Raw genomic sequence first — 16,040 nt, 5'->3', positions numbered from 1 at the left:
TCGTCAAGATGTTCCCAGATCTTCAACAGATGGACATATGAGCTAACCTGATTTTAAAGAAGAACCGGCTCATTCTTTGAAGGAAATAAATGCCACTTTTAGGAGAAATGGAAAATGTAACTGTTAGGGGAGTAATTTCACCTAGGGAGGTACTTAAAATACCTAGGTGTGATAAAGGAGATGGCAGAAATGAATTCTCTGGGATATTAAATATTAGAAAGAACCCCAGATGATAGCTGCAAAGATCATGTGCCTTATTCCTCCAGGAAGTTGGGATAGGAGCTATGTGCCTTCTGAAGGCTCTTCTTGTCTTAGAAACCTTCTATTCTTATTTTAAGAACATCTGAGACTCCATAAATGTTTCAGTCTGGTTGAATCCAGCAGGCAGGGGCTCAGGGGCCTAGTAAACTAGCTCTCTGAGTGAAATATAATTCATCCCACTAAAGTGAGAAGAGAGAAGTGTGGAAGATGGGAAAGTAGTGCTACTAGAAAAAAAATATAGCCATTCTACGTAAAAATTTAGTTAGGCAGTTTGAATGCACTTAGATTATAAAAGGATCAGAGAGAAGCTGTATTCAATCTCAACTTGACTCATGATATGACTGCTCTGGGCATAATAGAGTCTAGTCAGTCACATAGCAAGAAAAAATACACTGTCACTTAGTGGTTTGACCAATACTCTAAGATTTGAATCTGATAGGTGATGATTTATGTGAATATAACCTATACTTCCAGGGGATAAAATCTCGCTGGCTTTGGAACTTAGAGAAACTTTTACATCTTCTTATCTCCATAGCACTCGCAAATGCATGGATTACAATTTTCTGTTTACTCACATGGAGGAAACCCAGGATCACAAAGGAAACAAAATGTGTTGGCTGTTTTTGTTTTGTTTAAAAAGTGCACATAACTAGGAAAAGAAGGCGATTTAAATGGGATTGGGGGGATGGGCAATGAGACAACTAAATGCTTCATCCAGAAGTGTAGTTCAAAAGAACCTGGATTTTCCCCAAACTTGGGGCTTCTAACTGCTCTTAGCATTTCAGAAAAAGGGCTCCTTTATTGGTATAGTCTACTTACTCTCTGTAGCCCTTTCCTTGACCAGCATCTCAACTGAGATGCTCTAGAGCAAAGGACAAACTTTTTAAGGGGACTGAACGTGCCAGGGAGCAATGGAGGCGGATTCCATTTGGGAGGCCAACGATTTTCCTGAGGCAGTGTCTGCACCTGCTCAGCAGCCACCTCCACTCCTGGAAAACCGCCTTCTGGCTCAGCCGCCCCCTGCTATGGGGCCTCCCTCCAGCCATGAGTTTCCTACCATTCATTTCCTGTTTCCAGATCATTTTTGTTCATCAATGAGTTCTTGTTTCCTGGCTCTGCTATCAGGCGAGAGAAAAGGAAAGATCCTTTTACAGTTCATTCTTTATAACTTGTGACATTTCACCTCACCCTCACCGGTGGGCCACAAGTCTTAACAAGGACATTTGGAGGAGCCCTGAAACCCTGTCCCTGCCCCCTGCTCAAGAAAGACCTTTCGCCGGGATGGGAGGCCAGCTTACCACACCCAGTCTGGATTCGCCAGTCTCCGATTGGGATGCCGAGGGCTTGGCACACGAGAGCGTAGGCCTGGATGGCTTGACAGAGGAGTGTGCCATTGTCCCTCACGCTGCACAGGTCATACACACAGCTGTGCACAAAGGCCGTGGGATCCACAACGGTGCCACACTCCCACAGGGGGCCGTCCGTCTTGTTGAGGAAGCCACAGTAGTCAGAGCCAAAGTAGAGGGTTTCGGTGGCAGCGTCACACTGGGTACAGTTGTCCACACAGCCGGAGTCGCACTTCCAGTCCACGTGATAGACACGCCAGCTCTCGCCCAAATCTAGCACGGACATGGCGGGCCTGCCATCGGGGCGGAGGAAGTCATCCAGTGGATTTTTATTATAGTTCCCACAGAGCCCACAGGTGGAGTTGATATAAGAACCTGGGACGGAAATGGAGGCGTAGTGCTGGCCATCGAACGTCACTAGGAGCCCAAAATCTGTTTCCACAGCAGTAGACATGCCACTCTGGTAGATTTTCACTGCCCCCAAGTCTAAGGTGACAGGCAAAGAAGTCACTAGGTCATTAACCTGCCAACAACAGTAACAGTGAAAGGCAGGTGAGCAGGTGCCTAGGCAATGGCTTCCAGCGGAGGTCAGGAAAGAAGGGCAGAGCAACTTGTATTCCAGAGACAGTGACCACCCAAACATCCAGGTTCCAGTGGGCTTACCTCTTACTATGGCAAATGCCTGGAAGAAAATTCTAGAGAGCAGCTGGATGTGGGCCAGTCGAGTACTATGCATTTGAACTGTGATAGCTGTGACATTTCTAGTGCCACTGTGAAGGCCTCTGGGGACTGGGTGGTGGTTATCTGATCCTGGCTGGCTCTAGGTCAGTTCCAGGACTTTTCTTGAAAGGCTCATCACCTTGGATTTCCTCTTTATTCTTCTAAAGATCCATTAAGTTTCAGGTGTCACACATTTTCCATGACCCCATTACTGCCCTTCATAGTCACCGACCCTAGCTGAAATGTGGATAGACCAACTGCTGGACTCAGCTGAGCTTTGAGGCTACCCTGGCACTATTCTCTGTTTTGTCCTGTACCTTTCTGATATTAGAACTATGTTATTTGATTACTTAACAACAACAACAGATTTGAACTCCTGCTAGGTACCAAGCACTATGTCAGGAACTGAGAAGTATAAGATTAAAAAATAACAATTATTCCTGCTCCTTGAGGAGCTCTCAGCCTACTGCAGAAGAAGAACACAAATAGATATTTATAGTAGATGGTTTAAAATATAAATCGATAGCTGATGCAATGGGAGAACAGTAAATGAACATTTAATCCATCCTAGGGGAACCGTATAAGGTTTTTAGAGGCAGTTAAATCTGATCTGGGTTTTTAAAGGTAAACAGAAGTGGTCAAAGGAAGATCAAGAATGGGGGTGGGGTAGAGAATTCCAGGACAGCAGAATAAAGGCAGGGTGTTAGAGGAAGCTATGTGATCTGGGACAGCATCAGGTGTTCTAGACTTCAGGGAGAACATGTGGCTAGAGATGAAGCTGAAGACTCAGGCCAAGTCCAGTCATCCTGCAAATAACTTGTTAGGCCTTCCTGTAGTCAAACACTGTTTTAAGAGTTGGAAATGCCTGCCTCATGGAACCTGTATTTTAGCTGGGGGGAACAACAACAGACAAAAGTGTAAAATATTTAATTATGTCAGATAAGTGTCATGCAGAAAAATATCAAGCAAAGAATGTGGACCGCAAGAGCTAAGGACAAGGGTCTCTAATTTTAAAAAGGTTTATCAGGGCAAAGCTCTGTAGGAAGAGGAATTTTGAGATGATGGAGCAACTGTGATGTTATCTTCAGTGAGAAGGGCTCACAAGGAGGGACTGGGGGTCTTCAGGTAGGAGTGAGCAGGGGGCCCAGTGTGACTGGAGCAGAGAGAACAGGGGAGGGCTATGGTAGCTGATGTCAAAGGCAGAACAGTAGCACAACAGGGAGGGCTCGTCAGCCTCTGTAAAGACTTTGATTCTGAGCAAGACGTAGAACCAAGAGGGTGTTTAGAGAAAAGGAGCAATACAAGCTGACTTCTGCTTTACAGGAATCACTCTGACTTCTATGTTGAGAGTAGACTGTGGAGGGCCTTTTAACCATGTTAAAAACAAAGCAGAAAAATACAACACAAGGCTTGAACTTCTACTGCGCAGGGAGAGCCTCTGAAAGGTTTGAAAGCAGGAAATGATACAGTGAGATTTGCATTTTAGAAAGTCCACACTGGCCAGCATGAAGCACTTATTGAGCAAAGTCAAAGTGAGAAGAAAGGAACCCAGACAGGAAACTGCTGCAAGAGTGGAGGGGGAGGATAAAGATGAGAGCCTAGGCTAGACACGTATGGGAAGGTGGAGGCACAAGCTTAAGCAGCCCACTCAGCTGGCCCTAGTGGGAATGAGAAATGGGGAAGAATCAAAAGTGAGTCCCAGGTGACTAAACAATATGAGCAGGTGGCTTGAAAAGCCGCCAAAATAGAGAGAAAGTGAATTTTCTTGTTTGCATTTACCATGCCTAGCATCTATAGACTCTCACACTCACAGGCTGGGATGGAATGATTAGTCCTAGAACAGCCCTCAGTGGGCTTGGCTGTAAGTGCAAATCGACTTTCTGGGCTGACCTGACCTATATTTGTTTCCGGTGCCACTGCTGCTACTTTCTGAGCTGTGTTGGAGATAAGAGAGTAGACATGCAAATATTGCTTCCAAGATTTACCATAGCAGACACCACATGCAACTCTCAGATGGGTAGTTTACCCTCATGAGAATTACCCTCAATGGTCCATTCACAGCAATGTAGGCTTTTGCTAATATGCATCTCAAAACTCTTTCCACTTCCACCCATTACCCAGTTCCAAAACTGCTACCACATTTTTAGGCATTTATCATAGCAACACCCCACTCCTGGTACCAGTCTTCTGTCTTAGTCTGTTTGAGCTGCTATAACAAAACACCATAAAAAGTTGTATTTCTCACAGTTCTAGAGCCTGGGAAGTCCAAGATTAGGGTGCCAATAAATTCAGTGTCTATGAGAGCTAATTTTTTGGTTCATAGATGGTGCCTTTCACTCTGTATCCTCACATGTCAGAGCAAATGAGCTCCCTATGACCTTGTATAAGGGCCCTAATCCCATTTAAGAGAACTCCCAGACTCATGACCTAATCACCTCCCAAGGACCCAACTCCTGACACCATTACCTTGGGAGTTTAGGATGTTAACATATGAATGTGAAGGAACATAAATATTCAGATGGTAGCAGTGGGAAAGGGGGACAAGTAAAATAGTCTTTAGAAAGAAAGCGTCCTGAAGAGAGCCAGTAGGAAGAAAAACCAAGGAGTTTGTAAATCATCCTTATCTCGAGGTTGAGTTGGTCAAGAAGGGGGAGAAAAGTTGTACCATGAAGGAAGGACAGCTGGTGGAGTCTGGAAGAATTATTCTGCATTGTGAGAGGGAGAAATTTTGCCTAAGGTTGGTAGAATTTTAAATGCCAGATACAATGATTGCTGAGTGCACTCCTGTCCTCTTGAACTCCACTGACAAGGGACAAAGTCTTGTGTTTCTCAAAACAGAGGCTGTGGTGTAGGCAGGCTCTGGGTATTGCAAAGTTCCCCTGGCTTCCTGAATCTGTGCTCCCACTCTGACCTCACACCTGGGTTGGCTGTAGATGTCAGTAACATCCCAGTTGAGTGTCAGAGCACCTCCTTTACACTCCTCACTAATTAAGTCACTGGGCTTGTGTCCCACAGTGCTCAGCACAAGAACTCTCGGACAACTCTTATCCTGATGCATGACTTTTTGTTTCCTCCCTCCAGGCCCGGGCCTCACCCTTAATCAACCAACAGTAGATGAACCTCACCTCTTTGCTCTCCCTTCTCCTCCCTTGTTCTAGCCACTTCCCTCTGCGGTAGGGTCTCTCCAGGATGTGGGCAGGGTGAGGTGAGGAGAGTGAAGAGGAATCACAGAAGCAGAGGTCTTAGAATGGAGAGATTTCAGTGGGAAAGGCCATGGGGAGCCAGCATGTACTGAGTGCACCAGGCTTTGGACCGAACCCTGCACATGTGACTGTTCTACTTAAAGCTCATGACAAATTTAAAAGTCCTCATTATGTTCCCTCTTTATAGATGAGGAAACTGAGGATAAGGGATGGTGTGACTTGGAGGAGGCAGGACCTGACTCCTGCCATTTGTGCTCGAGTTCTCACCAGGGCTCCCTGCTGTCTCTGTCCCAGTGCTGGAGAGAGGCAGCCGATTCTGGACCACAGCCCAAGTGTACGTTCCAAACAACCCAACTACCCCCATTTTACACATGAAGAAAATGAAAGTCAAAGAGACTACTGGGCTGGCAGTGGTGGCACAGGGACTTGGGCAGGTCCCACCCCAGAGTCTGAGCTCTTTGTTACTCTGGCCTAGTTGACCTTGGCTCCCTTTCTATTGGGGTCACTTCAGTGAGAAATAGGAAAATCTACAAGTATTAGCCAGAAGGAAGTCTTTGTTACATATGGGTTTTGAGTTATGTTGCCTTTCTCTGGCCTCATTAGCATATGCAATTCTAAGTTGTTTATGTTGTTATCTGAGAATAGTTTAACAGGGGAAAATCTCTAGTGAGAACACACCTCTAACCCCAGCATCTGGAGACAGGGTTGGAGAAAGGGGGCTCATAGTTTGGAAGGACAGAGCTTGGCATCCATTCCCAGCCTGATACAATGTGGCTGAAGGAGACAGTGGCCTCCCAGGCATCTGCGGCTCCTTCCTGCTTTCCAGTCCTCTCCCTGCCTGTCCCCATATCACCCTGGGTCAGGGCTCTGCCATCCATCCAACCACTGTCCCCAGCAGAGCAGGTGTATTCAAAGACACTAGAAACCATTTGGCAAAAGGAAAAGGCAGCCATTGTTAGCCTGCAGTTGGAGTCACATAACCTTTTCTTTCTGAAACATTTATATTCACATCCACATCTCCCTGTCGCTACAGAAAATTGAGGAATCCGTGCCCTACGCCTGGACGATGGAACAGAGCCACACAAAATTAGCAGAGCTGCTGGGCCTGAAAGAAATGACAGTGCCCCTTTATTTCTGAAAAAAAAAAAAAAAAGTCTGACTGTGAGCGAAAAAGAATTTTAATCAAAATGGAAAGTAGGAATAAAGCATGAAGCTTTCTTTTTCCACTACGAATATCATCCACATCATCTTCACAATACAGGCAAAGTAGAGGAAAGCTAGTGAAGATGTGTAGCTTGAAAGGTTAGCAGCTACCTATAGAGAAAGGATAGTGCTCAACAGCACAATATAAATTTCAAATGGAGAATCTCCAAACTTCTGTACCCGAACTCTGAGCTTTGATTTGATATACAGGGCTCTCCCTAGAGAGACTAACCAAATAACAAGCAAATTGGCATTTCAGGAACAGGAAGAGCTCACTTTACTAATTATGAGACTATTAAGCTGCAGAGACCTAGGAAGGGCAGAACCAGAGAATGTGGAATTAGTTCCACAGTCCTACCTTTTGTTTGACATGCTACATCAACTAAAACTACAACACTTTTTTTTTTTTTTTAAATAGAAATCCCTGTACTGGCATCAGTTCTAGTTTGTAAGCTCCATAAAGACCTCCATGCACGAGGATTAAGGATTGCACCAGTTGCAGCAATCGACCCCTCGTGGTCTTGGTTATTTTTGCTTGAATAAATACGTGGTTGCAACAAGGTTTTCATTAACATTATGAAAATTGGGGCCTTCACAAATTGAGTAATTGCTAGTGGCTTTCCGTGCTCCCTCTTTTGTCCATGCCTCTGCTTGAAATCCAGGTGGACAGTGACAAGTCTCATTTGCACATGCTAAACATGCCAGCAGAGGCCCATGTTCTTCTCTGTTACTCTAGAGGGGAATGGTGGATTCTGGGAGAGAGGTGTTTGGGCAAATCTTTCATGGGAACTTCCCACACAGGCCTCACTGAGGAAACCACCAAGTCTACTCCGGATCCTCTAGAGACATCAATCAATGTGGAGCTCTCTCTGAAAATGAAACAACAGTTCTTAGGCAAACAGGATGGGGACTGGGGTGGGGAAAGAATTATTAACCGCTGATTTATGGATTTACACCATGGTCAGGGTATGGCCATGCGACTACAGCTATTGAAAGCCAGCTCCGTGGGAAATTAAACTGACTTCTCTTTCCTGTTACTTCTGAGCTGTGTGATTGTGTGTGTGTGTACATGTGTCTACCCATGAGGGAACTAGGGATGTCAATATACTTTAAATTAAAAAGTGGATAGACACTTTGAGGAGAGAGTGTAGTGAAGCTATTGTACAAATAAAATTTGGCGAGAAAAGCATCTCACAAGGCACTTGGAGGGCAGGAAGAGCATGCATCTTTTTGGTATTGGAGAAGAAATAATGAACAGAACTGGTACATTTGGGGAAATCTTCCCCAGGCTGAAGAATCTCTAGCTTCTCCATCTGCCCAGGAAGGATGGAAAGGGTCTCACCTTGACTTTTCCATAGCTTCCTTTGGGGATGAGAATCTTGTAGCCATTGACCTCCACAGAAAGCTCCTTCACCCAGGAGACGGCAGAACCTCCTCGGTGCTCATTCTTGGCCTCCACACTAAAGAAGGGGAGGCTGGAAGTCTGCAAGCACTGTCGGGCCAATAGGTAGGCACAGGAGCCTTGGAAGTGGAAGAGGAAGCCATCAAAAGTATGGTAGTGCGGCTCCCCAAACACCACACACGTGCTGGTCTCCACAGGACTGCAGTAGAAGAATTTGCCTTGGGGTTCACACATCTCATAGGGGCTGCAAGAGGCCTCCTGGCAGTAGATCTCATTGTTGAAATCCAGACAGCGGCACTTGATGGTACAGTTCAGGTCATCCCAAAACACCTCCCCTCGCCGAAGGAACTGTCCTGGGGAATAAGGACATCAGAGCCAACATTTACTGAGCACTTACCTTCTGTGCCAGGAGTTGGGCTAAATGCTTCACTTCCTTTATGCTGGGTCAGCCACACAACAGGGGTTGTCCATGTTTGACAAGTGAGGAAACAGGCTTTGGAGTTGTTGAGTAATTCATCTGAGATCACTCAGCAGCTCGGGGTTAAAGCCAAGATTCCAAGATGGGTGTGTCTGAATCCAGGCTGAGCTCTTGGCATTATCAACTCCACAGTTGGTGAGCGAACCCACTTTCAAGGAAAGACACACCGCCTCTGTGAAAGACCATGACACTAGGGAATCACGTCCTTCTTCTCAGTAATCTGAGGAGGGGTATTCTGAAAGATGACCCGATGTACCCAGGTAACCCAGCAATCGTTTATTTGCTAATTTGTTCACTCAGTCAAGAGACATTTGTTGGAAGCCCTTTAGGTGCCAAAAGAGGTCAGTAGCACAAATCAGGAGTCAGATGCAGAAGGATAAATCCCTGCTCCCTGGGAAGATTCTGGGAAGAGCTGACCACTTGGGTGGAATTTCAAAGACCCATAAATCCTGTGGATTCTGCATAGGCAGAGCTTATACATATATGAGTTTTCTTCCCTCTACCTCTAGGCCCTGTCCAAGTCCAGCGCTCTCCTCTCAATCCACTGGACAGAAATTCTTGACATATTCTAGGTCAAAAGGAGGATGCAGTAGGGGAGGGGAATGGTTTCAAGGTATGTGCCAATGAAAATATTCACTGCCATTTATTTTAGTAGACATTTAATCTTTTAAATCACCTCCCTATATAAAGACTCTCCTCCATCAAAAAACTTGGAACTTGTCACTTGCTAACATCAACCTTCACTTGAACAGGAATGTCTCTAGTCTGAGGTCTGTGATCTAGTCCTGAGTTGGTGTTGGGACCAAGGGAACTTGCAATGGTCACAACAGTGCGATCAATTTTCAAGACTCCTGACTTAATTTCCAGTAAAATGTTAATGTTGTTTTCTCATCCCTGCCTCCTGGGGACCAGTGATGCTATAAAGGAACTGACACATGTCAATAGAGATAGCCGCATTTGTAAATTGAGAAATTCTGAAAGGGATCGTATCAAAGTCTCCATATTAAGAAATGTAATATTAAGAAGACACAATTTAAGAAAAGTAACTAATATAATAGTATGTGTGAAGCCCTGGGTTCTATCCACAGCACTGCAAAAGAGAAGAATGTCGTGCATCAGGAATCACTGATAGTTTGAAAAGAGTAGGCTAAGATTTCTCAAATTTTTATAAACTGACTGTCTTTCAAATCGCAGAAGCCTACGAGCTTAACTCAAGCAGAAGGCAAGGGTGCCTCAGGAATAGTCCTTTCTATACCCGTCCAACAGGAACATGTCTCAACAGGCAATTATGCTTTATGCCTGTTGAGAATAGTGCCCCAAAATGAGATAATAGATTTATTCACATTCCCAGTTAGGTCATACGCATTAGCCCTTAAAATGGGCCTTCAATCCTCAACACTGTTTGGCACTAATTCAAGGCTGCATATATTGTAACGGCCTCCTTTCAATATCATTTCCACTGTGCATTTTCAGGCTTCCAATAAATGAGAGGAAAATGCCTTTGAATAGAGGAGGTTTGGACCAAAAGGTAGACTTCCCGTGACAATTTTGTTTGTGAAATGATGATATAATAAACCAGTTCTATGGAACTGCATCTCCTGCTATCACCCAGGCCAAATTCCAATCTCATTAGATTGATATACATTCAGCAGCACATAAAAATGCATAGCAGTCTGTATAAGGATATTGAATTTGTCCTGTATATGAAACCCAAACCCATAACTCAGGAGGAAAAGAATGAAGTCCAAGTGGGGACTTTGTACACAGCTGGCATCTGACCAACTCCACAGCTCTGCCAGCCAATGTTTTCCATTATCACAGCATTTCATTCCCAAGACTCAGGTGAGAGGCTGTCACTGGGCACCGGTGTTGCAGGTCCACAGCCAGTCAGCAGCGTGATGCTTGGACAAAAGGAAAGAGATGTCTGGGTAAGAGTCTGGAACCTGTCAGGCTCCAGTCCACGTCAGAAAGGGGAGAAGGATAATGATGCATGGCCTGAGCCTCTCTCCCAGACCTAAGTGAGGCTGTTTACCCTCCACAAGGGAAGGGGACACAATCTCAGAACTCCTGGTGAGCTTTGGGACTAGATTGTTTCCTATACAGTTTTAAACGGACCAAATTCTAAAGCATTTATTTGCTATTTTGAACATGGGGAATTTTACAGAGTCCAAAAGGTATGAATGGCCAGGCAGGCCATTTTCACATGTGACCTCACCTTGGGGCACAGGCAGAGGTTTGATAAACCTGACCACAGTGCAGGTAGTGGAGGCAGAGGGCACGGGCATTTCATACCATGTGAATATGACTTTTCTGTGTGTTAAACAAATTACACCTGAATCAAGAGATAGGCTGGAGCTTTTCTGGGCTGCCAAAACATGCAGGCCATGCTTTCTACAGTTCCAATTCAGAACTTTCCTAGAGACCTAACAACACTTTCTCAAGGTCTTCCTCTGTTTCCACAGTTCCTTGTACTTGGGTCTCCCACAAAACGTCTTACACTGTGTTGCCATTGTTCTTGTGGCTGTCACTTCTATCAGATTAGTGTTATGGGAGACCTTTACCCCCAGCACCTAATGAAGTGGCTGGCAATCACTGGAGCTCTCAAAATGTTCTTTGGAAACTTGCAATGGCTGTCTGACTGGTTTGGTGGACAGATGGATGAATGGAGGTAGAGATGGGTGAGTGGATAGATAAGTAGGTAGGTGGCTAGATGGGTTAGATGACTAGCTAGGTAGATAGATGGGTAGGGAGCTGGATTGGTGGGACTGGATGAATGATGTGTGGATGGATGAATGGATGGATGGTGGATGGAGGGATAGATGGATGGGGACAGGTGGATGAGTAGGGAGGGGTGAGTAGATAGGTGAACAGACAGGCACTATTTCCTTCTTCTAGTTGCTGTAGCCTCTATTCCTTCAGGCAGAAATATTAACAGAAATCCCATTTTCTGAATACTTTTGAACACATAAGAGGTAGGTATCTATAAGTGGGGTTGTTCCTGTGAGAGTCCAAGGCTACTTTGCACATCCAAAGAGGTCGTGATAGTTCAGAGAAAAGTCCAAACTTTGGATTCCAGTGTAAAGGAAACCCACTGAGGTTCAACTACAGCTTGTTCACAGAGACCTAAAGCTAGCTTTGATTTTCCTCAAATTCCTGCATGTTTTGCTGCTGCTTGGAAGGTTTTAAGAGAAGTTGCCCGAAAGACTGTGCTACCTTTTCTTTCTTTCTAATCATACTAGAAAGTACTGATTTACCCTCCTAGGGACTTGGCAACACTCCAAGTCCGCCCACTCCTGTGGATCTACAAAGTGCAGATGGCAGAGTAAGAGTAAGGAGAAGAAAAATTTAAACGGGATGGCAACAACAACAACAAAAATAATGTTAAACAGGAGGGTTCCCTTCTGTCCATCCGCCTGAAAAATCATTCAAGATAGAGTCCACTTTGGAGTTGTGCAGAACTGGAAGCTGCGTTCACACCGCAGGCAAGGACTTCGAAAAAGCCGCAGTGTAGCAAATGCAGAGTTTCAGCTCTCGGAGTGATGAATGCGCATGCTAAAATTACCTTGATCTCCATTACCCAGCAGAGAGATGTCAAAAGAGTAAGGCATCGGAATGAGGCCGCCCCCGTGGCTGAAAAGCCTGCCTGTCAATCTAAACCAAACAAACCCTGTTTTGTCATAGAGAACAGGAAATGCTTTACCCCTAGAGGTGCAGCCGTTGGCCGGGTCAATTTCCTTCCCATCAACTTTAAACGCCCAGCGGCCTGGAACATTGACATTTGTGGTCTCTTGGATATTCACAATCTCAGGGGTTCTTGAACCTGGGAGGCTGAAGAAATTGGTGAGGTTTCCACCATTAAATCCTGCCTGGAGCACAAAAGGAAGATAAGACTTTTGAGCACATGTTGGTTACCTGGTCCAATTATCTTACTTTTAGAATCCAGCACATCTGAAATCCAGTGACCCCCTTCCCCTGGACTCCTGGGGGCTGCCATTAAAGTGCAAAAGGACTGCCTAGTTCATCCCACCCTCCAGGTCAATATCAAAGATGGGCAAGACGAGCCTCTCAGTCCACCTGCAAAATCACTCAGCATCTCTAGTTAAAAGGTGTTGGCAGGACTCAGTCCAGGATGCTGAGCAGCACAAGCAGGAACCGCAGTGATTTAAATGGGCGGGATGATAACATGGAGAACCACCTACCTGCGCCATCACTCCTCCAAGACCTGTCAGGGGGTCCCCACCACTCGCTGTCCCGGTGGTCCAGTTGATTTCATAGTAATTGAAGAGCGTGAATGTGTAGGAGCCATCAGACACCAGGACGGCCTGGAAGGTGTTCACCTACAGGAGGGAATAGGATGGTCTCATGCCATTCCTAGCAAGTGCTATCCTCAGTTGCAGCTCTCTTACTCTGCACACCCACCACGTGTCCCCCCCACCCTGTCCCCAAGAGCTCAGAGCTGTTCTGCAGCCCGATCCCCAAACTCTGCCTTCTCTTTAAATTTGTTCTCGCCTCCAGTGGGAAAAGCGAGACATGTGGGATGGTGCATCTAAAAGAGAAATTGCCTGGGATAAACCTGGAGTCTGACTCAGCGCCCAGCTCATATCTCGGTCTTGGACCAGACAGAAGAGTCAGAGGCCCTCGCTGAGCTTGCGATATTACGAGAGCACCTATAGATGGCAGCACGAGAATAAACTATAGGCGGCCCTGGAGCCAGGGACGGGATGCAAATACCTGTTCCCACAGCGGGGTGGGTGGGAAGGTGAAGGGTGAGCAAATGCTAGTCAGTGGGATTAAAATGGCCCTCTGGATTGTGCTCTCTCCATTCCTGGAAAACACTGAGAATCTTGACGAGATGTCTCCCCTTTTTAAAATGGAAGTTGGAAAGTGGTTTTTAAAGAGCACTTTGTGGAAAGAAATTGCTCCTCTAATTGAGCATTCATGTATTACTTTCTATCTGAAAATTCTCAGTGCTCATCTGTAACTTAGACCAATGTTAAAATGGCCAATATTTTTGGCCCATTCCCAGCAGGGTTTTTCTTTTCTCTTTTGGTGGTGCTGGGGCTGAAACCCAGGGCCTCACGCAGGCTAGGTGAGTGCTCTACTACTGAGGGGCACCTCCAGCCCCCATTCCCACCTTACACTTAAGAAAACTGAGAACTAAGGAAAACGAGTTTCTGGAGACTTTTCACAGTGACCCTGACACAGCAAATGGAATTCCAACCAGAGCTCCCAGTCTATCTCTCGGTGCGCTGTCATTACATGCTGTCTTAATTTTAAACTTTTTGAGACAGAGATACTATATAAATGCAAACAAACCTTGCAAAGAGTTCTCAGAAATAAGCTATAGCAAATTCTGTCCTTTACTATTTCCCTTTCCTAATCCCCACCCCTCATTTTCAGGAAATGCAAATAAAAAATAGAACTGAAAGCAGAGGCTGCATTGACCTTTTTCTTTTCAATTCTAGCCCTTTCTCCAGCTTCCAGATACCATCCCAGTTAACATTTTGTCCAACTCATAGGAAGACCCAAATCCCTATCCTGTGTAATCAAACTGGGGTAGAGGATCTTAGAAGCCCCAGATCTCCCTATTCTGGAAGGTCCCAGGGAGGGACAAGGTACAAGTAAAGAAGAGCCCTTTTTGTAAAGAAGAACTTTCTCCTTGAGCTCTGGGCCTGCCATAGCTGATGCTGTCTATGATAGAGCTGCCCAGGTGTATGTTTTCATTCTTTGACTTCATTCACAAGAAGAGGAAAGTGGGACACAGAGATGAGTGAGCAGTTAGCTCAAGATTGCTATAAGGTCATTAGTAGGGTCAGGTTCAAGGGGTAGGTGCAAAGTCAAGGTCACATAAGGACTATAGTTAGACCTTTTTTCAAACCAGGATTCTCTGAAGAAGTGAATTCCTTCCCCCAAAGTAAAGTTGAAAATATGTTTGGTCCAAGCAGCTCTTGAGAGCAATCCATTTCCCACCCCATGTAAGTCACTCCCAATCCAACCAGCCATCTCAAGAGCACCCTGAGGCTAACTGCATTGCATGCACACCAGCCCCCATGCACAACAGCCCCATGCACACTGTCCCTTGCTGTCACATACCCATACGCATACAGATTTCTTTAACATTCATTTAAAGACTTTTGGGATTTGTTTCAGCAAAAACTTGTTTTTCAGTTCTTGAAAACCCCCTTTTGCTTCAGAGGACCTCCCATGATACCTGGAGGAGACAGCTGAGGAAAGAGGTGAGGATTTAGTGCGTGTGAACCCCTGTTCTGCCTCTTAGAAGGTTTGAATCCCTTTTCCTGCCACTTGGGCAAGTTACTTCACCTTATGAGCTGGTACTTGTTGGGGGAACATTTTATGGGGTTTGAATGATAAGTAAAAAGAGCTTCTTACAGAACTGGGTACATAGGAAGCCCTCTATAAGTATTGGATTTCCTTCGTTGAAATAAACATGTCCCCTTCTCTTTCTATGGGGCTTCCGAGGCACTGTCTGACTCTAAAAGATCTCTCAAGCCAGAGTTCAGTTAACCTGGTGATCTGTGTTCCTATATGGAACAGGTAGGGCACTCTTCAAAGGAAGGGATGGATGGACACTTGCAGCTCTAGCGAAGGGCATCGTCGTTTGTCTCCAAGGAACTCAAAGCACTTAGATGTTTCCTCATTCATCTTCATAGAAAGAGATCTCACATTGTTCAGAAATTCACTCCAAAGTACAAACCAGAAAGTATCTAAATTATCTTGCCATTTTTATTGCCAATGGAAGTTTTTTGGAAAAAATGGTGGTCAGCGTTTGATGGGCATTCCTTCTCTTTTTTTTTCCCCACTGACACTAAAATGTATCGATTGCTGGCATCCTGCATTCTAACGCTGTAAGATATGAGACTTAAAGGACATAAAACATCACCCGAGGAGTCGTTAGCCATCCATAACATGACAGAGGGAAATGTATGCTTCTTTGAGGTTATTTCTAACCAATGCATCCACTGTTTAAACTTGTGTCTTTCTGTTCTTCAGGACCTCTTAGAGATAAAGTGCTCAGAGATGCTCTGGCCAGAAAGTGCTAAAACACAATGTGCTCATTGCATTGAAGCTACAAATCGCAAGGCCAGCACTTTTCAACCTGTCTGTAACTTGGGAGTTTCTGTTTTACCCCTAAACAGTTGAGTCATTGCCAAGGAAGTGGGAAAACAGATGGAATTTGAAATAATTCTAAGAAAGGGGAGGTTAGGTTTTTTGACTATCTTTGCTTACTGGGGAAATTAAGCAGTTGAAGATGCATGTGTCTGCTACTTTGAAACCTCCATTGTCAAAGTCACCCAAACAAGCTGCAGTCTTTCCTGAAAACCACATTCTGTCCCTTTATGTAGAAAGTTGATTATCTCTACGATAATGCCAGCGATAATCTTTCTTATTTGACTGCTCATTTGGGA

At 45.1% G+C, this 16,040-nt stretch overlaps 1 protein-coding gene across 3 annotated transcripts in view; it reads right to left on the bottom strand.

Moving 5' to 3' along the window:
- Nucleotides 1-16,040, bottom strand: part of LOC124958662 (tubulin-specific chaperone cofactor E-like protein) — a 138,590-nt gene that overhangs the window by 44,467 nt on the left and 78,083 nt on the right. For all 3 annotated transcript variants that reach the window (XM_047516972.1, XM_047516969.1, XM_047516970.1), the window contains 4 exons: nt 12,813-12,950; nt 12,314-12,479; nt 8,076-8,488; nt 1,560-2,130 (listed from right to left, as the gene is read on the bottom strand). In XM_047516972.1, coding sequence (XP_047372928.1) covers nt 1,560-2,130; nt 8,076-8,488; nt 12,314-12,479; nt 12,813-12,950 — 1,288 coding nt within the window. The remainder of the gene's footprint in view (nt 1-1,559; nt 2,131-8,075; nt 8,489-12,313; nt 12,480-12,812; nt 12,951-16,040) is intronic.

The sequence above is a fragment of the Sciurus carolinensis genome, chromosome 11 (genome assembly GCF_902686445.1).
Source record: "Sciurus carolinensis chromosome 11, mSciCar1.2, whole genome shotgun sequence".
NCBI classification, from domain to species: domain Eukaryota; kingdom Metazoa; phylum Chordata; class Mammalia; order Rodentia; family Sciuridae; genus Sciurus; species Sciurus carolinensis.
Note: the sequence above shows the minus strand (reverse complement) of the source record. Positions and strands in the feature narration are given on the sequence as shown.